Source organism: Macrosteles quadrilineatus, unplaced genomic scaffold (genome assembly GCF_028750875.1).
Source record: "Macrosteles quadrilineatus isolate MER2022 unplaced genomic scaffold, UCM_ALF_1.0 Scaffold_9__3_contigs__length_116548681, whole genome shotgun sequence".
Classification (NCBI taxonomy): domain Eukaryota; kingdom Metazoa; phylum Arthropoda; class Insecta; order Hemiptera; family Cicadellidae; genus Macrosteles; species Macrosteles quadrilineatus.
The window spans coordinates 16,600,309-16,627,556 of record NW_026542602.1 but is presented as its reverse complement, the minus strand read 5'-3'; the positions used below and the strand labels follow the sequence as shown (position 1 = coordinate 16,627,556).

At 34.1% G+C, this 27,248-nt stretch overlaps 1 protein-coding gene across 2 annotated transcripts in view; it reads right to left on the bottom strand.

The window, feature by feature from the left end:
- Positions 1–18,144, bottom strand: part of LOC129002937 (E3 ubiquitin-protein ligase Iruka-like) — a 44,343-nt gene extending 26,199 nt beyond the window's left edge. For both annotated transcript variants that reach the window (XM_054431068.1, XM_054431069.1), the window contains exons 1-4: positions 17,988–18,144; positions 10,011–10,118; positions 7,535–7,626; positions 5,784–5,900 (exon numbers count right to left, since the gene is read on the bottom strand). In XM_054431068.1, the coding sequence (XP_054287043.1) occupies positions 5,784–5,900; positions 7,535–7,626; positions 10,011–10,118; positions 17,988–18,074 (404 nt within the window). In that variant the 5' untranslated portion in view covers positions 18,075–18,144. The remainder of the gene's footprint in view (positions 1–5,783; positions 5,901–7,534; positions 7,627–10,010; positions 10,119–17,987) is intronic.
- Positions 18,145–27,248: the final 9,104 nt, after the last annotated feature.

The following is a 27,248-nucleotide window of genomic DNA, read 5'->3' as shown; positions in this document are numbered from 1 at the left end:
GGTATATTGACACAAACATAATGTTAACATAACCGGCAAAACCAGTCAAACGGTTAGATAAAATGTATTCCATCGTTTTAAGTAAAAATGTGTCAATCAACGAGACTTTTGACAAGTAAGGACTTCCAGCCGCAAAACGGTGGGAAATTTCGATCCACAGAGACCACTACATCCCTGCATTTATCCAACGGTGTTGTCATATTGAGGGAAAAACACTAAATTCAGGGGCGTAATTTTGCAGAATAAAATTCAAATTCCGTAGCAACAGCAACACCTATTAGCCCAGTAACTTAAGTTAAAAATCATAGCCATTAAATACATGAAAGATGTAAAGCTGATTTTTTTATGGCGATAGTGTATGTGTATAGGAAGGGTGTTTTCTGAAAATCCCCAATGTTTCCCCCCTTGCTTCCCCGTAAAACCCCTCCCCCAACACCATTTTGAAAGTGTAGTGTTTTACTAAATTACTTATATATTTTGATGTAAACAAGCTATAAGCATTATTGTTTTTCTTTGAAATATCCGTAAAATTACTTTAATAAAACCTTACATGTAGCATTATATTTTATGGGTTTCTATCTGTGATACTACAAAAATATAAATATCTTATAAAAATCTTGAAATCTTGAATCTTGAATTTAAAACATTTGGCTTTTTTCTGAGTTCGTTTGGATCTTCTACCCCACCGATTTTCATGATTGAGATCTCGAATTGAAGGTATGCACGCACAGACTTGCCATCAAGCATCGGCATATATTTATCTATAATACCACTCGGTGTATACGTAAACGATATTTGCTCCCCATGTATTTATTATGAGAGTTCAATTTGGTTTCTCTTTTCCGAGTTCGTTTGGCTCTTCTACCCGACCAATTGTCATGATTGAGGTCTCAAATTGAAGGTATGCACTCACAGATTTGCCATCAAGCATCAGCATATATTTATCTATAATCCCACTCGTTGTATACATAAACGATATTTGCTCCCCATGTATTTTTATTAGAAATCCATCCATGTAAATGGAAATTCCCTTAGTCTGCAGGATTGCTGCTGCGGGGGTACTTCAGGTATTAAGAGAGACTAAATTCCAACTTTATCCCTCTGTAGCTCGTAAACGTATATCAAAATTTACTAAAGAATAAAAAAGTCTCAGATTTTCATTTGCTATCCAAAAATACCATAAAATACAGGGTATTATCAAGAAAACCCTAAGTTGGGCCGACAGTGTCATTCGGAGACTTCTAATTGACTATAATGAAGGTTTACTAATCGAAAAATTTGTTCTGTTCATTAAATACAATTATAAATGCCTCAAATTCAATTTAACGTTTGTTTAATTATTATGAAATTAAACTGTCATAACCTAACCAAACTAATCAGACTTGCTGATAGTGAAAAATCGAATGAAGGTTTAATCGGATAAACAGTTCTGTTCATAAAATAAAACTATAAATGGCTCAAATTCAATTTTATAATGTTTTAATTATAAAATTCAAATGCCATAACCTAATCTAACCAATAAACTTGCTGATAATGAAACAAATTCTAGACAAAAGGTTAGTGCTATCGGAAGGATTCGAACCCGGCCCACCCGTTTAGCAGCCCAGCACTCTATCCACAATGCCTTTTTTTTGTTAGGGAGGTGTAAAGCCACCGAAGCCGATGACGGTCATTTATATCGTTCCGGTATGGTGTTCCCTCAGCCAATCAGAAGCCTACAAATGACACTGTTGGCAAAATTAATCCTGAAATAAAAATTCAGCGTTTTGCTTAGTTTTTAACCTCTTTCAAAACAAGGGAATGTTCCCAGGTAAACAAAGGACTTGTAACATGTGTCCATAACAAGCCATCCTTAGTAGACTAACAATTAACAAAATACAGTACAAATAGACTATCATCAGTTGACACATCTCAGTTGAATCAAACAACTATTGAGCAAAGATTACACTGAAGATTTCACGATATGGGGGGAAATAGTCGTGATTTAATATTGATTATCTTGCTTAAATGCCACCCACTAAAACTAAATCCCTATGTACTGAAGCAATTTATTGTTAGCAAAGTTTAATTTACAGTATCTATGAAATAAATATTTTAAAACATTATACTTATTTGAAGTAAATTATAATTACAAAGAATTTTCAATCAGCTGTTTTTAATTTACCAACTGTCAACATGACTTCCATCCAAAGATATTACTATGTAAACGAGTAATTTTAGCATTGATTTTAAGTAATGCAATTAATCATCGTATTTTGCTATAAAATATAGAGCGAGTGTTAATGAGTGTTTTGTGTTGGTGACGTTTGAGTGCAATTGCGTCAACTCAATGTTTTACTCGTATGGTGAAGAGTAGATTTTACAATTTGTATGCACTTTGCTTATATTTTACATAATATGGACAGCTGTAAAACACGAACGATAAGGAAACGTATACTTGCTTTGTGATAATTGCAGAGGAAACCCCTCTAAGGGTGAATAAAACTAGCACGTCAAGGACATTAAATCTGTGTTTTCATAAAAGTCTAGTGGTTTCAGGAGAATAGGACTACTCCAAAGAAACCTTTATTAAAACTTACATTGAAGGATTCAAATATTTACAGTTAAGGTAAAACAAACTGCATAACATTAGGCCCCTTAACTCTGCATTGTCTCCGGTAAATAATTTAATTGATGTTAATACAGCAAACAACCAAAGTAATGTCTATTGAAGCCAATTAACTTGTGACACCCACATAAAGGAGTATATCGGGTAGTACCTGAGTATAGAGAATAATTTGTATGGCTATTATTTAAAAATTACTGAAACTCTTAACTATACTCGCGTCAATGGTTATGAAAATGTAAACAAATCGATTGTAAACATAAGCTGGTAACAAATCATCTACACTACAGTAGTAAATTAGGAAATGACAGAATAAAGGAAAAGGACATTTCCATGAATACTATTGAAAATTGCTTATATAATACATTTGGAGAGTATAATGTATTACTTACCAAATTAATAATTACGTCTGTTCAAAAACGTTAAGTGTTTTAACGATTTTGAGAGACGATGAATTACATACCATACAGTGGCTACAGTGAATTACCTTAAAGCTAACACGCATTGTAATTACGTGAACTTTTTTTTTTAATTTCCCATTTTTTTGCTCGCATCTACGACAGTGGCATTGTTGTAATGAAGTATGAAGTCAAACACTTTTTAGGGAAAGCTGTCCAAACCCATTATCGTTTTGTGGATGTGCCGGGGATTGAAACCGTCCCTCCCACACTGAAGTCCGAAACGCTAACTACTGTTAATACTGTTCGATGAAATGGCGACCATACATAGTAGGTATTTTAAGCCAAGTATGAGTATGAGTATGAGTGTATGATGAGTGGTGCGATCATGTAGTCTTGTTAGTGACTGAGGCCGACATTCCTTAGACACAGCTGTTAATTAATAGCCCATACAGCTAACGGCAACTAAGGGACCTACAGTTTATAGTGGAATCCGAACCACATTTTTTCCTTGGTATATACGAATTGGTCTACTGTAATTATCAGGATAGTACTGCGGATAGTCGTAGTACTCACTCGTGCGGACGTTAATCCACACCAGGGAGTATCACATCCACAGTGCATGCCTATAAATATCCACAATTCGTGACCTCCTAGTAGCTGGATTACAGGACGACGCCACCCGTCCCATTCTAGGCTAGCAACACAACCAACTGTATGTTTTATACAGTAGGTCAATAACGGCATACTAGTTGACTTTCAAAGTCAAAGAAATAGATAGCTAGGGTACACAAACATATGGCTTAACACCAAAACTCACCTTTTTGGGCGATAAATAGTGATTTTGTAAGTTGATTTGTATTGTGTATTTGTCAAAACGAAATCCGTTGAAATTTTGAAATGCTATAACGCATTATAATTACGTGAACAATCTTTAGATTTTTCCTTATTTTTGATTATAGGGCGTGAAACGGTATACTAAATGGTATTATAGAATGGAATGTTAAAATAGTATAGAATGTTTTATTTTAGTGTAGAAGGCATAGATTGTAATACGTGTTACGTATATTTTAACGAGGGGCATAAACGGTACAGTTGTGCAACGGTATGCAGGTCCAAACACATATAGATCGACACAGAAACTAATATTTTAGAATAAATAAAACTTTGAAAGTTGGCCTAAATCGGCAGCTCTACCAGGACAATGTACAAAATGTAGAAATTGGTCAAATATTGCCTAAAACGTCAAGACACACTTTTAATAGAATATAATAAATTTATAATCAAATATAGCTGAAAGGCATGGTTGTTATTATACATATAAATAGCAAAATAAAAAAGTACATAAATATAGGGTAGATGCCTGAGTTTTACACAACTTTTTTTGTAATAATAGGAATAGTTATAATGGGTGTATTACTTTTATTCTTAATTGGTAGATAAATTATTATAATGTTACTTAAAATTTATAAAATAACTTTGAAATCTCATTTAGTCACAAATAACCCACAATATTACGCCACATAAAGTGTGTTCTTCACACGGGGGTATTACAAAAAAATAATATACAAGTATATTTAAATTGCAATCAGCTTACTAGTAAATAACTCCTTAAGAATAGCAGTAGTATATTAGTTCTCCAGGTCCTTGAAATGTGTTTTCGCAAAATAGTTTTTTAAGTCCTCAAAAAGTAAAAAGTGCCGTGACAGGATACACGAGTCCTCAAAATGACGTTTTCATAACTTAAAATGTACCTTTTGACGACCTGGCTCGGGGACTTCCAGGTCCCGAAAAGGTGGCACGGCGAGCAGTTACGCCAAATAGTATAAGTTCTCAAAAAGTAAAAATCGTCGTGACAGGATATACAGAGTCCTCAAAATGTCGTTTTTGTGACTGAAAATAGACCTTTTGAGGACCTGGCTCGGGGACTTGCAGGTCCCGAAAAGGTGGCGTAGCGAGCCGTTAGGTGCTCGAAAGGTGTCATACTTAAATCTATATATATATATATATATATATATATAGATATATAAAAATTTGAACGAATGGTGTTTTTGGCCTCTGGGGACATCAAAATGAAAAAGTAAATCGGTCCCGGGCTTAGGTCTTACCATGAGACCTACGGTAATAGCTACTTCCCTATAGGGAAATTCGCTAAAATGTTTTCACCCAATAACAATGTTGATAAGATTAACCATACAGATACTACCGGTACTGGAACTTATAAATTAAAATTTAAAATCATTTAACAAATTGTTTTATAAAAAAATTATCTCAGTCCGTCATATTTTTTAGGAAAAAACTTCTCATTGGGAAATATTGATAAATGATAAGTAAACATTAATAAGTGTAATAAAATATCGCAAAATCGACATAATTTTTATAAAAAAGTAGGAAAGTAGGACAAATGTGTAAAAAGTAGGACTTTTCCTACTTTCCTACTAAAAAGTAGGAAAAGTAGGAAAAGTAGGACGACTTGGAGGCCTGCTACTATGGTGCTACTACTAATAATTTCTTAGTGCATAAATAATAGCCTACTCCAAAACAGTGGTTCAGATGTATCTACACATTTTTTTTGTAAACATATTATTCATGCACCAAAAAGCCATAAGGTCTATTAAAAAGTCCAGAAACAAAAAAAAATCTCATTTTACAAATAGTGGTGGAGTTGAAGTATTCAGTACATGAATGCTCACCATTGTCTTGATAAAAGCACAGGTTTACTATTGAAATACAAGATTTTAGGAAAAAGCAAAGAACACCTCTGAATATGAACAACTTACACAGGTCCATTTGGCCTAGGTGTGACACCGAGCCCTCCAAGACCGACTTCTGTCAGGTTCACGATGAAGTCTTGGATCAGATTTTCAAATGGGACAACTTGTCTGCCCCTCCCACCCCTGAAAAACATGAATACATTTCAGTTACAAAATGGCTTGATAAATATCATCAACTGTAGTGGCTACACCTGGAAGCTTTAATGAACTCTGTATTTAGTAGTCAGTTTTTTTTTACAATTCACTGAACTAAGATTTATAAATACTGAAATGGATTACTCAGAAAGCATTTTTAAAGCTACACGAAAAGGAATAAAATGTCAGATAGTCCATGTACTAAATTAGTAACCTACCATTTATTTTAGAAAACCATTAGTGCAAGGTTTAAGTATATGGCTTGATTAGACGGTCGGCTCAATAAGTCTTGAGTGTGTTACGTGAAAATCAGGCAAGTTAGAATTCATATGATAAGGGTTTCAGGTTAAAACGTTGAATTAACATAATTCATATGTTTTGTCAGAACACGAGGAAAACTAGCATCTTATTTTCAGCTCCAGTTTAACAGAAACACATGTTAATGACATTGTGAGATGGCTTTGCTCTCTTTTTTCTATATAAATAATTTATCTAGAAATCTTTCATAAAAAATTATCTTATATGACAACTACACTGCTCGACACAACTGCAATTAAGTCTCATAGTGAATTTGAGTATAAAATTACTCAAACTTTCTTTGAATTGGCAAGCTGGTTTAAAGCTAATGGACTAAAACTTAATCAAGATAAAAGTCAACAATTTTTTCGTACTGCTCAGTCTAAAGAAGGTTACAATTCAGAAATCATCTTTCAGGATCAGTTGATACCACTTAGTAACAGTGCAAAATCCCTTGGTTTGGAACTGGATATAAATTTTTCTTGGAGTAACTGTATTGATAATATTATTAGTAAACTAAATTCAGCCTGTTATCAAATGCTAGTACTACGTAACTTTGGCCTTAAAACTAGAATTAATATTTACCATGCTTTCTTTTTTTTCAATTTTGAACTGTGGGATTGAGTTCTGGGGGTTATCCTGTGATTCAGCTAAAGTTTTTAAATTACAAAAAAAGTTTCCAAGTTATAACTTTCTCAATTTTATGAAATCTTGTAAATCACTGTTTAGGAAATTGAAAATCTTAACTGTTCCAAATTTATACAGATTCAAAACATTAGTAATGGTACAATCTAATTATAAAAACTTTTAAAATCACAATGACCACAGACATAAAAGGTTCAAAACAGATTTTCAGTTACCAATCCATTGTCTGCGTCTCATTGAAAAGACACCAACATAGGCCTACATGGGAAAGAAGTTCTACAATAAGTAACCAGCAGGTTTAAAAAATATAGCCAATACAATTACATTAAAAAGAATTTGTCAAAGTTTTTAATAGAAAAAAAAAATACTACCATATTAGTGAGTATTTATTGTAAAATACTTTTAAAATCAAAGTCAGCCTTTTATTTTTAACTTTAGAATTTAAGATTGACCTACTATGTACCATTTATTATAATTTGACAACGTCACCCGTTTTATAGCCATGCTGTCTACAAACGTTCTTGTGACAATAAAGGTTGATTTGATTAGGCCTAGTGAACACCCAGACCCGGAGATAACCGGAACGGGGGAGGATATGTAAGTATGTATGCATTATTATGGTAAGACACTTTTCCAAAATTTCAAAGAGTATACAATTGTAGGTTGCACAACAAACTGACCTCCTGCGCTCGCCTCGGTTCCTGTGGCCTCGGTTACCCCTCCTGTACGCCCCAGAGCCACCACTGAGCCCGATGAGCATGTCATTGAGTAGCTGCAAACAAAACAAGCATACCAGGTAGTTTGAGCATCCTCAGAAAACTGGGTTAGTAGCAAAATAAATTATACAAGGCTAAATTTTAGTTTGGTTCATAAATTTAATTTTAACAAATTCGATGTTGTTTTTTTTTTTTCAGAAAAGGTTGCCTTTTGAAGAAACCATAGTGAGATGACATTTACTGTAAATCCAGATCCTTGTTTATCATGCTCATAAGGCATATGATTAAAATCGTATTTCATTTTTTATGCGTGACGCAAAGCTGAACAGGAGAGAGTGAGTGTCAGGGAAGTGTCCTTGGTAGCTGAGGACGGGAATAATTGGAGCTGGTGCCGGGAAATCACTTTTGGTACAAGTTATGAACGATACTTTTCTTCACAAGGCAAATGCCTAATTCTGTTTACATTTAGACTGTTACAATGTAAAAACAGCTGATTAAAATTAATGGTAAAGTGCATATGCACTAAAGTAGTGAACAAATCTAGACTTGGAGGAAGGGAAAATCAGCTAGATTAATTTTAAATAAATAATCTAAATGTAATAAAATAAATAAAATGTCATATAGGTTGTTTGTTTTTTTTAAGTTATTTATTGAGCGAGAGTGAATAAAGTGGAAATGGGCGGTTTTGCGTACTGTTTACAGGTGTTGAAATGTGATCTTAAAGCAATAGTAGGAAATAGTAGTTTACGCAACGATTGCGTTAAGTGAGTCTTTACGACACAAGTAGAAAATTTAAGGCACGAGCCTTGGCGAGTGCCTTAAAAACTTCTACGAGTGTCGTAAAGACTATTAACGCGAGTTGCGTACACTACTTTACCTACGACCGTTTTTTAATTACTATCAATCTGGATTTAATTACTAACAATCACTAATGATAACTTTTTAGAGAGGTTATGTTTTCGTGTATTGTCATTGCCACTGAAAGTGATGCAACGACTTGTTGTATAATCAGCTGATTTCCTGTAATTACGTGTTTGTTAAACTTCGTTAAATATTACATTGCTAGCAGCATTCTTACCATAAATAATATTGTATCTGGTACGATTCGGCAAATATTTCATTTATTTTTGGACTTCCACCAACTTAATTAAGAATACGCGAGTATCAACATGAACAAGTCGGATCAACAATTAAATTGGTCAACTGATCAGCTGATCAGCTGATTAGTTGACGTTCGAAGCATTACAATTCTAATTCTTTTCTCTCAATACTTGAACCTCATTGGTCCGTTACCTGTGTGGATATGAGAAAACTATGCGGATATGAAATGAAACTATGCGGATATGAAAGTAAACAGCTGTAAAGTGAAACTTTTCAATTCTAAGAACTGGACTGAAATGGCTACTTTAAAAAACGGTCGTAGGTAATAGTTATTTACGTAACTAGTGGGAATAGTGGCACTTTGCTGCACACGAGAGAAAGGTTTACACACAATGTGCAAGAACTAAAAATGTGTGCAGTATGAAAATTTTCTCGAGTGCAGCAAAGGCAATTTGCACTCGTGTTACACATTATACCGGGTGTCCACAAAGTCTTGGTTTGATTTAATAGCTTTACGAAAACCATTAGAGCCACACTTAACTTGCATGTCTTGTTTTGAAGGGTTTAATAAAGTTTTTATTCAAGTTGGTAACACCTAAACGCAGCTGCTGATTGACAAAAATACAGATATTATACAATACAATAACAAACCAGAAATGGTAAGTTTACAACATAAATCACAATGTATTTTATTGTTTCACGAAACCCAATTCCCCATAGCAGTTCGACGACCTTCCATTTAAGTGTGATGGTTAACAGACACAATTGTAGAATTTGGAGCATTGAAAATCCCAGAATTGTGATTGAAAATGAAAGGGACAGTCCAAAACTAAATGTTTGGTGTATAGGAAGATAGGGGAAGGACACGGCGACATTCAGTCTAGACCTACACCCTGAACTCGCAGCCGTGCCGAGAGTTGTATGGCCATACAGTGTTATTCGTATGTAAAAATGTTTGTTTGTATTCGTTTTTGTTATTTATTCGTCCCGTTAATGTGTTTTGAAGACTTAATGACGATCTCCTAGGAGCGACAACCACATCTAGGCTTAACAATGACACCATAAGTGTGTCGAAACCTGTAGCCATTAAGACTAGGCCTACCAAGGATTACGTTGGCATCAAGGTATTTAAACTCTAGATTTGTAATTGTTACCTAATCCGGAAGGCGACACCCAGAAATGAATATTTCAGTTTGTTTGAAGCATATTTTCTAAAAACATGTCATGCAATGCAATGCTACTTTGGTATAAGCAATCAGTAATGTAAAATCAAGCCTACTTTTAAAACATTCTTTTAAAACGTTAAATATGTTTTAATTATATATATATAAATACTCACATCAAATGGCTGAACAACTTCCATATCGCTGTCGCTTTCCTCGCTTGGTTCCGGTTGGTTTTCAAGAGCTTCAATGAACCCACTTTGACATGTTGGACACGTGTAGTCCTACGACAGAAACAACAACAACAATAACAGACATTGTGGCTCCCCCTCTTCTTGTCCGGCAACAAGTTACAAAGTTTGCTTGAGTCCAACTACTACAATACTGATGTATACCACATGGCACTCCTACTTATATAGTGATTCCAAGATAACCACAATCAGTTAAGGATAACACTTACTATCTTACAATGTTAATTATTCAGGATTTAATTGGGTTAATCGCCGTTTTTATATTTGCACTAATTGTCTTGCTTGATGTTGAAATAGTTAGCAAGTAGACAGTTACTCTTCTTTACTGTACAGTAAGTAAAAGTGGTTTAATGTGAGCTTTTAAATATGCATTAATAGCATTTTCTTACAGTTTTAAACCTGGTAACGGTAACCATAAACTATTTATTAATTTTAAATAAAATACCGTTTCCTATAGCCTATGGTAAAATTATTCTAACATTCGGTTTGAACGAGGTAACGGTATAAGTTACTAGGTAGATTGGTTTATTAGCTAATTAAAACAGTGTAATACCATAGATAAAATATACTCCCTTAGGAGATTTGTCCTTACCGGACATAAAACATCCTTATGGGTTACCTCAAGACAATTTTATTGTTAGTTCCGTTCAATGCCACTAGGATCTTGTTTTTATTAACAATTTGTTTCTTGTTAATTCAGTTTTTTTTAAACCTTGTTTAGCCAAATAAAACAATCTATAATCAACGAAAATAACTCGTCCCATAGTAATATGACCAAACAGTAAAGCACAAACTATTAAATTAACCCTAAAATAATTAAACAAAATGTTTTGACAAGTGTCTGTTAGTGTGATAGCTCAAGTAAAATGATCTGATTCTATGAAATTTGGTACAATAACAGGTAAACCTAGAAGTTTATTCAAACCAGAATTATCTAACTATGAGAACGGGTGTTTTTGAGGGGTTTTATTGGGTAAAAATTTGTTTTTTTCTTCCAGCTATCGACTATTCCAAACTGATTCCCTATTGAACATCAAATAAAAAGTTACTTACCATGATAATTACAAAGAAATGAGTTAGGTACACTAGAAGTACGATACAAGAAGAATATTTAAAAGAAACCAAAATTTAAGCGAAGCAACTGATCTGGACAGTGACTAGTCTGCGAGACAAATCTCACAAATAACTTGTTCCATTGCTCCAGGAGCTTAAGCCTCGGGACATGCATTTTATCTTTCCCAATTGATAAGACTTATGTGTTTGTTTCCTAGATGATATAGGTAAGATAGTTGTTATCTACAATATCATAGATAGGCATACTATTAACTATGTGATAACTTAATACTGTCACAAAAACATTTGGCCCCAAATAGGCCTAAAATGTTACAACTTGATAGTTTGTTTTATTGTTTGACAAATTCAATAGGAACTTGTGATAAATAAAATAGCTTGGATAAATTTACAGAGATTATAGCTTTTATTGCTGCCAGTTTGTATGACTAGGAAAATTAAGCAATTTGGACTGATATTTTTGAGAAAAATCTGCATAACACAGCAATCAATCGTATGTTCTTCAACTTGTCAAAGGTGATGTAATTTTTCCCTGTGCTAAGCTAAATAACAAGCTATTTAATGATACCTAAAATAAATAATTTCATGGAATAACAACTTGGATTCCTTGAAGGCAGATTGACATTAGTACGACAGATTTAGAAGAAAAATCTCCGGTCTCTAGGTGAAGACTAGACTTTGAAATAACAAATCTAGCAACGAGTTTCGGCAATGCACTCTTGAAAAAAAATTAGGGTTTTACTTTGAAAGGACATATTAAAGCGTTTGAATATTAGACTAAAAATAAACTGTAATCTTGAACAATTCAATTCAAAGATACTTTATTCACAATATATACAAAAGCAAGAAAAGCTTTTAGGCCTATAGCTAGATAAGACATGGGAATGTTGAGTGTGACGTCCAAAATATAATTTTTGAGCTGTCTCACGACATCCAAATAATCTATTCGACTGTTGCACGAGGTCCAAATCTCATCATGTCCAAAAGTACAGTTTCAACTGCGACGCTACTTTCTACGCACTGGAAAAAAAAAAATTAAAAGTGCGTGCAGTCGCAAACGTTTGCCGGGGATAGCTCAGCCTACATTGGCTGGGTAAAGTTCCAGGGTCTGCGATAAGGTCAGGGAAACCACTAGGCCAAAAGCCGGGTCTAACCGGTATAGGACTGGCTCATACACCGGCACTGTGAACAAGTAAAAAACAAGTCACCAAAACAAACGTGCAATAATCACCACCAGGCCTACGCCGATTCTCCACACTCCTAGGGGGTCGTTGCTGACTACGCAAATCGGGCTTCGTTCTAACCATCCAATAGTTAAGCCCAGAGTGCATAAAACACAGTGAGTTTCACGATGACTTGCCAATAAAAACCACAACGCGAGTTATCACCATAGGCGGGGTCTACTAGGCCACTATAATCCAATACACAACTCTATTGCCCAAGCTAAGAATCAAACGGTTCACTCAATAACAATACCATATAATAATACAAGTATACTATAGGCAGAATGACTAAACCTCTAGTAGCTGGTCTCAATAAATACCAAGCTAAACAAGCAAAACTAGATGTCACTTGCACTACTATTAAATTATTGAGCTACTTAGTAGCAGGTAAATAAATATTAAATACGTTCCAAACACTAGATAAATATATTATCTGATAGCCGGTACTCCGCTATCCAAGCTACCAAGATAACGTGTTGGATTACCGAACAAGCTGTTCCGGTTAAATTAAAATAATCAAATGATTAAACAATAACAACCCTACTACTGCTACTGCTACTACCAACTTTATATTACTTAGCTGGGCTTCTGTTAATAGGCTAATAATATTAGCTACTAGCCTACTGGCCACGTGCTTCCAACTATGCACGCTGAATCGTGCAGCCTCAGCCTAGGTTTGTCGGGCCTCAGAGTTATTAGTAATGTAACTAACTCTTGGTACAACGCAAAATAATATCTACTACATTCAATCAAATATATTATTTGCGCTTTAGCACCTGCCCAGAACCGTCAGGAATATACTTTAATATTATTCCTGACTAATAAATAAATCCTAACTACCGTCAGGCTTTGACCAGCACGGTTGCAACTCTAACTCTCGCAATAAAACCAAACTAGTGTACATGTTGCTCGAATTCGAGCAATTGCAAAGTATTACAGGAGTTATTTCAAAACGAATAACAGTCATATTTACAATGAGTTCAAAGAGTCAACTCAAAGATTACCGGTGTGTAACTCATGGAGGTACTCACGATGTATATAACAGTAATCAACATTTCCTGTAAATTTATATCATATTTCATAACCTGGTATTGCTTTTTAATGTTTTCTACAAACATTTCCTGACTTATAGCCATATAAGGTTGTCCATGTTTATCTTCGTTATTGATAAACCTAAAGCATTCCGGCCGGTTTTCTCCTTCTCAAATTGCCTCGCTGTACAGGCAACACAGGTCATTGATAGAGGGCCAATTGAGAACGAAAAGTCGTTTTGGGGTAGTGTTAGGGCGCATTTGTAACCTAATAGTTGAGATTGTCCAGGGTCAGGTGCTGACTGTCCCGCTCCACTGTTCTGTAGCTGCGGTCGTTATCACGATTACGCCTCCTGTCTATGTTTCGTTGTCGTCACGTCGAAAGCATTTAAAAGAAGAAAAAAAACAATAAATAAACAAATTATAGCTACACAAAACAACGATAAATGCACAAATTTATGTTACAATCATGCTAACACGATCCGTCATAGCGACAAAAAACAACGATAAATACGCAAATTTAAGATACAACCATACTAACGCGATCCGTCTTGGAGGTTATGTTTACACAAACTGAAAAAAATGTAAGTTGTAAATGTAAGCCAGTTTGCAAATCTACGCGACACGCTCTTTCCAATGAGACGTCAATGGGTAAAATCGGCAAAGAAATGGCGGAAGAGTTCAACCGACAAAGTTTCATGTAGCGTATTAATTATATAGATATTAATATTATCAAACTAATAATATCAACTCCTTAACCAAAATAGAATAAAACGTCGTCCACTCACCACAAGTGGGTCACGACACCCAACTTAACACCGACACTCACTGTCACTCGTACCGTACACTTCTCTCTACGTACACCACCCAGTCGTCTCCACAAGACACCACACTATCCTCACTGTCCGGGATCCACGACTCGAATGTCCTTCTCGGCTATCCGGTAGTCCCAGGATACCCAAGCTTATCCGAACTGATAAGCCGAGTCAAAGGGCGCTAGCCAGGTTCGCCGCCGCCGCTTGCTTACCTCAACAGACGCGCAGCCCAAATAGCAAATATTTACCCCCCTAGGAAAAATAACTCGTTACACAACTGTAAGAAACTTAGTCTTTCAACAAGCTTTGGATGACATGTGATTGGTTGTCGCGCAACAGTGCACTTTATTCTCATAAAAACTTAGAAGTAGCACCACGTCCAAAGCCACTACCAGTTTCACGACGTCCAATAGCTCAGCGCTGTTGCATGACGTCCAGAGCTCCTGCTTACGGAGCAAGATTAGAGGTAGGTTTTTTAGGAACCAATGTTGTGTTCTTCATTATGTAGCCTAGGCTATAACAACGGTTTGATAAAATTTTTAATAAAACATTATCTCTATTTCTTCTACTTGGAGGTTTTCTATGACATCCCTAGATGTTTCCATAGTTTACAAATCGGTTCTTTTGATGATTGATCAAGAAATAGGCCTATAGTAAAATTGTGTCAACTCAGTTTTTCTTATTTGGTTAAACATTTCAAATTGCCCTGGATTTCTCGCCTTTTTCCATCATAATAACTTATGTACGCAAACCCAGATTCAGATTAGTAAATATTTCATTTAAACTACGGTACGTCAGTAAATGTGTGTATCACGAATTTCCTTGAATTCTGACTTATCAAATCAAATCAAAATATTCTTTATTTTTAGTTTAATTAAGAAAATACAATAGCGTCATACAATAATATAACTTAAAACTAGTACAAGAATTGGTGCTTAGTACAGCTAGTACAGTCCAACCTCGGTAGGCCTATAACGAATCTGAAGGGGCCGAACTGAGTATTCATTATATCAAGGATTTCGTTAAAATGAGGTTCGTTATATTGAGGTTAGGTTTGCAGGAATTTCACAAAGTTGAGGTTCAGAACCAGCATCAGGTCGGGATGGGTCGGAATTTGACCTCATTAAAACACAATTAAATTAGCATAGGCTACAATACTTTACAGTACAGTGTTTACATTGTAAAGTAGAACCTCGATTATCTGGGGTACTAAAGGGTAGGGATCTTTAATATTACGCAATCATGACATTTCTAGTCTTTGACCTTGGTACAGGTTACAAACTGTAAGTTTAAAATCACAACTTACTCTAACCCACCTAAAACCTAGCCAAACACTGTATTGTATAGCAATAAAACACGCAAAGAACAAAACAAAACATTAGATAGTTTTGTAAGCTACTGCTTGTGATAGGCCGGTAGGCTACAGTTCTGTTTTAAATCACAGCAGAGGAATGTCAATACTGTAATAATCATCAACTATAACATTGGTGTTGCCTTAGTTCGTACACCAATCACGTATTGTAGTAAACAAATCGTATTGAAAATAATAAAATATTAGATAAGTCGTTATAAAAAGGGTATAATCATAGTCAACTTAAAGATAATAAAAACACTCGTAAAAGGAATGTAAAGATAAAGATATATGTTGCTATTCTTTCTCTTTGATTTGTTCTCCTATTCTTTTTCTTTCTTAGGTTTCTCTTCATCCAAAAATTGTACAAGTCACCATACTTACTTTTATCACTCAATCACATTTTACTAAACATTAACGTCGTCATCAGTCCTCAGTGAATTAAATCTGTTTTCTCTCAGTTGTAACATAGCGCGCAGCGACGACAGCAGACAGTGATGTGTAAACGGAGCAGACGAATGTTGGCGCAAGCGTTGACGTCACATTTCCATTTCATTTGATGAAGAAACTGATTTTTCAAAAACAATAATGTTGGTGGGGGGTTCGTTGTATTGAGGGAGAGACGCAGACAATTCCTCAAGTAGAGGTTAAATTCGCTATGTAGAGGTTCTGACAATGATAAATTCCTTATATTGAGGTGTCTTATTTTAGCCGGGATCATGAAAAATTTGTTAAATCAAGGTCATTGATATGGTTTGTTCGTTATGTAGAGGTAAAACATACATGGTGTCTAATGGAGAGTTCTAGGGGATTCAAAAAAATGTGTTATATCAAGGAATTCTTTATATCGAGGTTCGTTATATCAAGGTTAGACTGTAGCTTAGAATATGGCTTAGTACATATTATAGATGGACTGTAAAATTGCAGGAAACAGCGTTTAAGAGGAGACTATGACAAAATTTTTATTTTAGCCTAATTTAAGTGGGTGCCGTGCTTAACAATATGATGAGGAATTTAGTGCAAGTTAATGATTCAGATCGGATTCGAGTAATTCCTTCAAGGAGTAAGCAGGTCTGTCTATCAGCCACTTGTGAAGCGGTGTTTTCAGTGGTTTTCTCTTCAGTGAATGTTAAACTTAAAATGTTAACAGCAATTAAATTACGCAGAGGATAGGCCTACACGTCCGGTAACCGGACGTGGATTAGGCGTCCAGCAGTTACTGTCATAACCTAACCTAACCAACAAAACTTGCTGATAATAAAGAAATCAAATGAAGGTTAAATTCTGTTCATAAAATCAAATTATAAATGCTAAAAATTCTAACAAAAGATGGACAGTTAAGAAGAAATGGCATTCAAAGCAAAATCATTGAAAAAAAGTTAAAATTACCGATGGGATTCGAACCAGGAACCTCTTGTATATCAGCCGAGCACTCTATTCACTACAACACGAACACCGATGGCTGTACATCGTGATCGTATCATTGTGGTTTTGACGTTCCGGGTCCCCACAACCCGGTGACGTCACTACCGGAGGCCTAATCCACGACCGGTTACCGGAGGCTTATCCTCTGTGATTAAATTATCCAGCTGACCATAATGTAAACAAAAAATGATGATAACATAGGAACTTTAAAGGCCAATGGGGCAGAGCCCAGGGGACTTTTTCAACATGTAAGACCTTGTATGACATCTACTCAATGAGATCTTTCCAATGAACCATAAACTAACTTAAAACAAAATCAGTTGAGAAACCACAGAGGAGTTCTGCCGACAAAAATCGTGGCTTGCCTATTTTATATAGATTTAGTACTTAATTAAAAAGGTAAACGAAGCTCAGCCAATTAATTCAAAGTTCAACATAAAGATCTAGGAGCCCTCTGAGTTCATGAATATTTATAAAATGTAGGCTACACCTACCTAAGACCCTAAGTTACTGTTAAGAGTTAAGGCCAGAGATGCTTGCTTAACTCTGAGCAGTTAAGTTTATAGTAAAAAGGTGTCATTTAACTTAGGTTCCTATTCATGAAAAAAAAAAATTAAAATACCTTAGTTATGTGTAATTTGCAGAACAAAACTTGACTACAAACTCTACTCTCAGGTCATAATAGGCCTTAGCATTAAGAGTATGAATTTTGAAATTTGTTCCAAATGAATTCATTACACTATAGACACGTCATTGTGGTACTAAACTTTAATTACCAAGCAAAATAAGCTTTAAGTCTAGTTTTTGCGTTACCTGTTATCAGATTAATTACGTTGAGGTATGTAAATCATTTGGTTGAAAGCAAAATGACGTCTGTTATGGCCCCTTTCTAAGACTGGTCAAGGTAAACGATCTTCCAACAATTAATCGGTGACATCAAACACTAATTTAAAATTAGTAATCTAAAAAACAAACTCATTACTTACTGGTTGGACGCGGCCGATTTCTAAGTTGCATTTGTGACAAAAGAATCTTGAAATTGCTAAATTCTCGACTGCAGCTTCCTCAGCCATTTTCCGTAATTTAACCTAATCCTAAACCTAAATTCGACAGAACACAGAACCAACCAACAACTCCAACTTATCAACTGTGAACTGTACAGAAAAAAATACCAAATCAAATCAGACAACTAGACTTCTTCGGTATAGCCAACATAACTTTTAGATAAAGTAAAAGCATTATTATAATTTAGAAACGTTAATACATTTAACCATAGACTAACCAACACGGGGACAGCTCACTTACTCTACAGATCATAGACTATACGAGCTTTTTAAATAATATTGAAGGTTCACTTGCACTACAGGCTCGTATACTATACGAGCCTATCGAAAATAAAAAGTAAATGAAGAGGGTTCACTTACTCTACAAATCATTGTGCCTATGAGCCTCGTGTATTATATTTAAAAATACAGTAGGAAGGTTCGCTTACTCTACAGATCATAGTGACTATGAGCCAAGCTTACGAATTATTTGATAATTCAGGAATCGGCTCGTATAGTATACGAGCCAAAATAATGAATAATATAAATTATAGGAATAGGCTCGTATACTATACGAGCCTGCAGAAAAATATTAGATGGCTCACTTACACTACAGATCATTGGCACAATGATCCGTAGAGTAAGTGAACCCTCTTCAAAATATTAGATGGCTCACTTACTCTACGGCTCATTTAGCTACTCGTTGCGCGGTTTGCGTTCGTGAAACTCTAGGCGCTATGCCCGGCTTCGACTGCTGCGACTGCCTACATAAGTGTATTGCATCACCTCAATTATTTATTAAAACGAAATAAATATGTATGCACAAGTAAATTTATTACATTTTTGGACTGAATACTTTAAAAATGGAGGGAGCATAACTTTTATGTTTAATTAAATTAAAAGTTATAGAATAAAACATATTTTGACTATGTGATTTGATCATGTTATATAATACACACTTGTATGATCCAGATACAGAGCTACAGACAAAACCTGTGGTCCGATTTAGATTAAATTTTGTATCTGGATTCATCCACGAGTCACTAATTTTTTAACCACGGGTTGAGAAATAATGGCAAAAATTTATAAAACAGTTCACCAGTTTAGAATATTTCTCAGTTACTGTGAGTTGCAAAAAAGTGTATACAGAAGCATTTGTGTTCACAGAAAATATTGAGGACTAGATGTATACAGAAGATATATTAAAATACAATACGCATACAACTATCAACGTTTACATATGTAAAATTAATTAATTTGTTGTGGTATTGAGTATTTTTAACATTATGACGAAGCCTTAACAAAATATATTTTTTTAAGGAGTTCTAGGGTGTTAAACTATATTGTATTTATCTTTTGTGGAAGATTCTGTCTACGATTTATGATTGCTAACAATTTAATACAAAGATTTAAGTCTCTGTACGTGAAGACTAAAATCACGAAACAAACTTTAAAGGGATAGAAAAGATTTGATCAGGAGCTGGCGTTTGATACCTTTTGGGAATAAATATAGCCTCTACTTCAAAGGTATACATGGTGAAGTAGCCTCTGGAAGTCCATCTTCAGGTTAACAAAAACGTCAATAGGTCATCTAACCAATTTGGTTAGATGACCTATTGACGTTTTCTGAAGATGGACTTATTTTCAAGTCCGAAACTATAGTAGTGTATTACTGAAGAAGGATCACTTGACTAAGCCAGGTAACTTAAACCATTTAGCTTAAAGTTATACAAGTTGGTTTCACACCAACATTTCATGCACATATGAAATCTATATAATTAATACGCGAACACGAAGTTTGTCGGTTGAATCCTCCACCATTTCTAAACCGATTTTATCCACTGACGTCTCATTGGAAAGAGCGTGTTGCGTAGATTTGCAAACTGGCCTAAAATTTTTGAAAAAGTCCCTTGGCCTCTGCCACATTGGCTTTTTATTAAGTTCCCATGTTATCCTTACGAAGAACATAATATTGTTTACATCAGCTGTTTAATTTAATTGTGTTCTTTGTTTTTCAATTCAACGAAACGCATTGGTTACATTAACTGATTTTGTGGAAATTAAATATCTATCTATATATTAATTACGAAAGCCGATTCTTTGCGTCAAAATTGTGGGCGACTGGGTAGTCGTAGAACGACGGGAGAGGGTTCAAATTAAAGGTCTCGATCCCGGAAAAATAGTGAAATTCCCCAAATTTTAACACAAAATTAGACATAACCTTTGACTTAGTCAATGATATAACGTAAAATGTTCTCCATAAGAATAGCATTAGAAGCCATTTGTCTGTTGATTTTTGTTTACCTCAATACAGCTGATCGTGATTTATCATTAAGCCAGTAAGCAATATTACATTTGGATTTAACTAGTTTGCCAGTAAATTCTGCAATGTACTGTATACTATATAAAACCAGGGATGACGTTACATACAATTGAGACTTTTGTCGTTATGTCTTAGAATGTTGAAATTAATTTTACTGTGCAATTTGCAAATTTGTGTATTTGTATGTAAATTAGCCAAGCGCATGAAATTTAGTAGAATCGTGGGAGATGGTTAAAATCATAGTAAATGGAAGTAGAATGGCTGAAATATTTAAGCTTTGGTTTTTTTTAAAACATATGTTCACGAAGTTTACAAAGTTATTTTACTTTGATTACATTTCTTCACATTAGTAGGTTATTGTTGTGCTGAAGGAATGTTTAACATGAAATAGCCCCATTGACTAAATAATCAACGATGCAAGATTAGTTAGAAAACTTCTGTTTTGTTTTTATTTCAAAACATATATTGAAAATTTATTCAAAACTTTTGTTTTAAATTTCATAACATTTAATTTGACACGTAATTGTAGTGTTTAATCTATACTTTGTATCGAGTGGAATAACCTTAACAGTTACTCTAGAGAATAACCTGGGAATAAAATTTGAAATAGGTTTGTACAGGCAATACATATATTCCTTTCATTAATTACTATAACAAATTCCAATGGGCGGAAAAATAAAATTGTTTGGAGTAGATTTTAATCAGGTATCTACTGTCTGTTGCTCCAAGGAAAAAAGGTTAAAATAATATAGCCCAACATGCATTGTATATATATATACAATCTATATAGATAGTGAAGAGAGAATCTATAACAGTAAACCCTGGAGGTAGTTTTCGATTCTTCATGTTTCACTAACCAAAAATATGTACCTATATTAATTGCTGATGAATTTGTTTTCTTGATTGGTTTCATTAACATGATAATGGAACCCTAACCAATGGCAAAAAAAAAGAGTTAGTAATCAGTCGATGATTAGCTTTTTTAACTGTAGGCTAAATAAATAATATAAACGGTAAAATGTTTTCAAAAAAAATTTACATCCATTGAATGAAAAATAATATACTATTAACATGACTATAGCTGATATGGCTTAGCTGTCGGCTATCTGTACATTGCGTCATAACAGCAGACAGCGCTATGTTATTAACTTAAAAATTATAACGGATTAGCAAATAAATACTTTACTATGGTCTTAACAAACTATGAACCCACTGAACGTTTAAATTGGCCAATTTTAAAGAGAGTATAAATTCAACCACAGCTTTAGGAGGAATCCCACCACATAAGCTGACACAGAGAGTAGTTTATATTTTATGTTGATCAGAAACGAAACTAGGGCAGCCTTTACACTAATTCAGTTGTGTCTTTACAAAAGGAGTAGAGCTATAATATTAGAAATAATAACTGGGCCAGGGTACTAATATGAGTACATGTATTATTGTAGCACTGTATCGATTCTGACACATAGATAATTTTATTCTTAGTTTGTTTAAATATTACAATAGTTTGTTTTACATTTGAGCTTTTTAGGGACTTATGTCCCTACAAGCCACTAGTTGATCAATATAAAGCCCAAAGTACACATGAACTTTTGTGAAAACTACAAGTCATACCCCCATAAACCATATACTTAAAATGTTCGTCATGACGAGAAAACTAGTGCAAAACTATCCATTATTTCATAAACTGCCCTTAAAGGTCGTAATTGTTGTCCAAGGAAACATAGGAAAGTCATAGAACGCCACCAAGTAGCAGAAATCGAGATTTTTTAAAAATATTATCGTTATCATCCTATATAAAAGAAGAACACCTACAATATGAAGATTCCCACAAACAATGAACAAGGATGTTATCGAAAGTGCTACTATTTTGTAGGAAAAACGGACTTAACCATTAACTTTAGGATGATTTGCAAAGGAAACCCCTCTAATGCCGAATTAAACCGGTACGGCAAGGACATTATATATTTTTTCATAAAAGTCAAGTGATATTAAAATAACATGACTACATCCAAGAAACCTTAACAAAACTTGCATTGAAGGATTCGCATTATTCACATTCAAGGGAAACAAAAACCCATCTGAACAACATTAGGGCCTTACAATTCTGCATATTTTCAGGTAAATATAACTTACGTTATAACAGTAACTAGCCAAATTAATGCCAATATATCTATCAAATATTACAATATGTATAATTTTACACTAATTTTTAATGAAACAGTATGTATTTCTTGTAATTTCAAGCAATACATAATGGTAATTTGTAGGAAATTTTATTCTCTTTCAGAATATCACGCTCCACTTTGGTCGATTTCCTCGCCATTTCAAAGTTATTTGCAAAAACGTTAAGCAACCTCCAAATGTATAGTAGTGAGAAAATACTGAATTAAAGATGTTGTTTATAAGCTTTGTACAATTAAATCTACAGTTCTACTGAACCGATTTTATTAATTAATAGGTCATTGGATAGCATAATTTGTGAATACTGTATTTGCAAATAATTATGAAAGTACTGTTGAGGTTGCAAGCAAGATCGTTTGGATATAAATCGATGATAAAGAACTCAATTTTTTGAACAATTTGTGTTGGTCGTGATTTAGCTGTGTGCTTTAATGAAATGGGAGTGGTATTTCAATGAAGGTTCTTAGGTCAAAACAAATAGAATAACGTAGTTAGAATTAAGTAAATATATTTAAAACTAAATTCCATATCCAAGATATAATACAAGTTTATACTTTATGATTGAGCGATACAGTATCTTGAACTTAACTGATGAAAACTATCAATATCTCAAGTTAAAGCTTTTGAAGTATTTTAAGACCAAGACATATAAAATAACTTAAATAAATATAGAGTTACGTATCATTGATTGCAGATAGGTAATTATCGTTGATTCGTGATTCAGCAGTGTGCTTTAGGTAGTCCGATCTCAATAAACAATAGCTCAAATAAATCTGCGGTACGTCCTTAGTTGGCCAAAATTATGAAAATCGGTCGGGTAGAAGAGCTAACCCGACTCGGAAAAGAAAAACCAACTATTTTTATAGATGGTAATAATTGGTTTACCAGTATGTATAATCTAATCATACGAAACATCTTACTAATATTATAAATGTGAAAGTTTGTGTGTTTGTTTGTTTGTTTGAAGTTCGATCACGCTTAAACCACTGGACGGATTGGGCTGAAATTTGCCATGATGATAGCTTACATTCCCGATTAACATATAGGCATATTCTTATCTCAAAATTCTTTCGGGCTCCGCCCCAGTGGCTCTGTGATTCGCCATGTTTACCTTATGAGTATTCATATTTAAAGGGAATTAAAGAATTTAGTCAGCTGTTTCAATTAAAAAAGTTGGTTCTATGATACGGAAAAGCATTAAAAAGTTATAAGATTTACCAACAGGGTGCAGCACTATATTTTTCTTTGCATTTATGAAAACAGCTAATTTTAACTAAGCAGCAAAAAAACTGTGATTCGCAATGATAACTGTCAAAGTAGGATCGTTTACAGTTATGTTTATGTTTTTCATTTCATGAATAATTTGTGATATTTTGCGAATTGTTGATAATTTATTTTTCTCTATTGTTTAGGTGAAGTGGTAGAACATTATGGCTATGGTAGATGTGTAATACTATAGAATACTGTAAATTTAAAAAAGCAAATTTTATCAAACTGTGTCCTCCCTTATTGCAAACGCAAAGCTTGAGTATAACTGCAATAAGAATTTTATACTTATATTCCAACCCCGTACGAAGGACGGGTACTCTGCTAGTGTGTTAATAATTCAACAGCTTATTGTTATCTAATTAATTTTTCTTTATAAATGTTGTTGTTAACAATTTGCATTTGTAATTAAAGTGTGTTCATTAGGTTTAGTATGTGATTCTAATGTTATGTGCTTAAACTGTACCATTAATATTAGTGAGTAAAGTGGTGTATGGATTTCATAACTATTATTCTACTAGAGACCGTTGTGTTTAACCACAACGGGTACTGTTGCTAGTTAGTATATAAATGAGTTCTTTACTCTTTATTTGTAATATAAATTACATCATTATATTATGTAATGACATTTTTAAGAGGGTTGACCCTATTCCAACTGTAAATTGTATGTGTTGTTTAAATAACTGGGGTTCTGTCATTAACTTGTACAAAACTACAGAGTCTATATTTAAACAACTTAATAATCACTTCTACATCACAAACACAACACACAACATTGGATTGAGAACAGACTGTTGCTAGTAGATCTATAAAGCAATTCCTTTGCTTCCTTCATTAGATATAAAATATGGACTAACAAGATTGGGCAACATTTAATTGCGAAGCATTCGTTTTGGCTTGAAACTGTCAGATATTGTATTTGCGAAGGTTATTATGTATTCCTATACAGTAATAGTTTTTCCAGTATATCTGGAAAAGTGCACACTAAATATGGAAACCAACTCCTGTTCTGAATTTAAGAAATTTCTACTTACTCACAAGATTCCCGTACGTAGAACGGGCACCAGCTAGTAGTTAAATATACTTACTTTAATAAAACCACTCGGTCATTATAGAATATCTACTGTGAAATAGGGATGTGATTCCTAATTCCAAATCAACTAATTATTATTTATTATTTAATTATCGTCTTCAAATTAAGTGATGGTTGCTTTTAAAATAATAAATTTAACATAAGCAAATCCATATCTATCTGCAGCAAACCTTCAGACTAAGCGAATTTCCATTTACCTGGCTTAATTAATACAAAGATTAAATATTCCCTTAAAATGGTCATTTTTCCTATTAAAATAACATTAAGTTAATTTTAATATGAGTACTTAGGTTTGCTGCTACAGGGAAGATAGGTGTGTTTTTGTTGAAATGTTGATAGCTAAGTATGATTGTTATTGGTCTGCCAATCCTGTAATACTTTACAATTGCTCGAATTCGAGCAACATGTACACTAGTACTTATTTAATACGCAAGCAGGATTTTTGTGACGATTACTCCTCCGAAACTACTGAACCGATTGACATGTTTTTGGTCTCATTGGAAAGAGCGTAACGTGAAGTTGTGCAGGAGACTTTCATTTTAGGGAAATAATTAGAGAGTGAGGCCCTGGGGCCCTTTAAAGTTTCGTATTTCTCCATAGATTAACATGGGAAACAAAAATTGTTATGAGCCTCCAGCTGTGCTGTTGTCAGAAATTAAAAGTGAGAAGAAGAACATAATGTTAATTGTAAACAGTCAATAAGTTTGCTAATTTAACAGTTTGCTACAAACATTTACTGACTTGGTTGAAATGAAATGTTTAGTATTTGAATTTGGGTTTGGCGTCAATATTACAATAGAAAAAAGCGAGAGAGCCTGGATAAATTGATGTCTTCAAAAGAAAACTGAATTAACACTGTGCTGCATTTCTTAGTAAGCATTGAAAGAGCTGATTTAAACTATGGAAATATAGGAAAGTCATTTATAACACCACCAAGGAGAAAAAATAGAATTTTTTTTAGAATTTATAATTGTTATTATGGCAATCTAATGAGGCTATGAGTAAGGCTATTTGTAGAAAACACTAAAAAAAGATTAGCTTTTGACAAATGATAAGATATTTACAGAGATTATATCGATATGTTATGTAGCTACATCATGAGTATTTCCAAAATCTTTGAGTCGAATCTTTTTTACATTCGTCAGAAATTATGACTGTTATTCGTTTTAAAATAACGCCTTTAATACTTAGCATTTGCTCGAATTCGAGCAACAGGGACACTAGTTTAAAATATTGAGTCTTCTTGCAAAATTAATGTCGACATTATCTAGGGGTTGTTCGGCAAAAACTTTATTTTTAATGATCCCCCAAACAGAAAAATATAACGGTGTAAGATCGCAGTACCTTGAGGGCCAATCAATTTGCAAGAGAATTTGAAGTTTGAAACAACAATTAAAATCTATGCAAATATATAGTTACAATTGTAAAAAACCGCTTTGAAAAATGCATTGAAGTTAGTAAAATAGCATATTTTGAACAATTCCTTTAAGTTTACAACCTATGTGTAGTGTAAATTCAGTTTCAATATAATTATTATATAAGAGTCATCTGCAAAAATCGTCCCACTAGCATTAAAAGGCATCATGCGTGGGAACGCATATAGCTTCCGTTTCCCAGGAAATTTATAGACTTTTGAGCACTAACTTCTGTCACAGTATTATTCTTAATTCCTATCCAAAATATAAAATTTGTTTAGTCGAATTTGACGCTTTGGTAAACTAGTCAGTCTACCACTTGAGTTTGACCGTGTAAGTTGGTGTCCGCTATTGCGATTTATGTTTTTGGAATAAAGTGAATAATGAATCCGATAGAGTTTCCGGAGGTGCTCGAGTGCGACGGGTTGATGGGTGGTAAACTGTTTCACATTGGTGATGGATATTATTATGCAAAATATGTGAAAAAAAATGAGAATTTGTCATACGTGCGTTGCAAAACAAGGCTTTGCAAAGGGGGGGGGGCGAAATTAATTAAAGTGAACGGTAGTATAAATATTTGCAAGATGAATAAAAAAGGAAAACAAAAAAGAGTCTTAGACCCTAACACATATTAGTCCAGAATCATTATGAATGATCAAGTTAATATCGTTGAGAATAATTTACTACAAAATGAATAACCAATTTTATCTTGGTTGCCAGAAATAGGCTAATGCACTATTGACTTTAGTTAGGTACTCCAAATAGCCATGCAAAATTTGCTTAGTCTTCAGGTATGCTGCGACGGGGGGGGGGATTATAGCTCATGGTGGTCAATCAGCAACCCTCTCCACCTGGCAACTCCGATTGACGTCAAGTATATTATCATCACATGATTTTATTTTATCATGCACGTAATCCGTGTA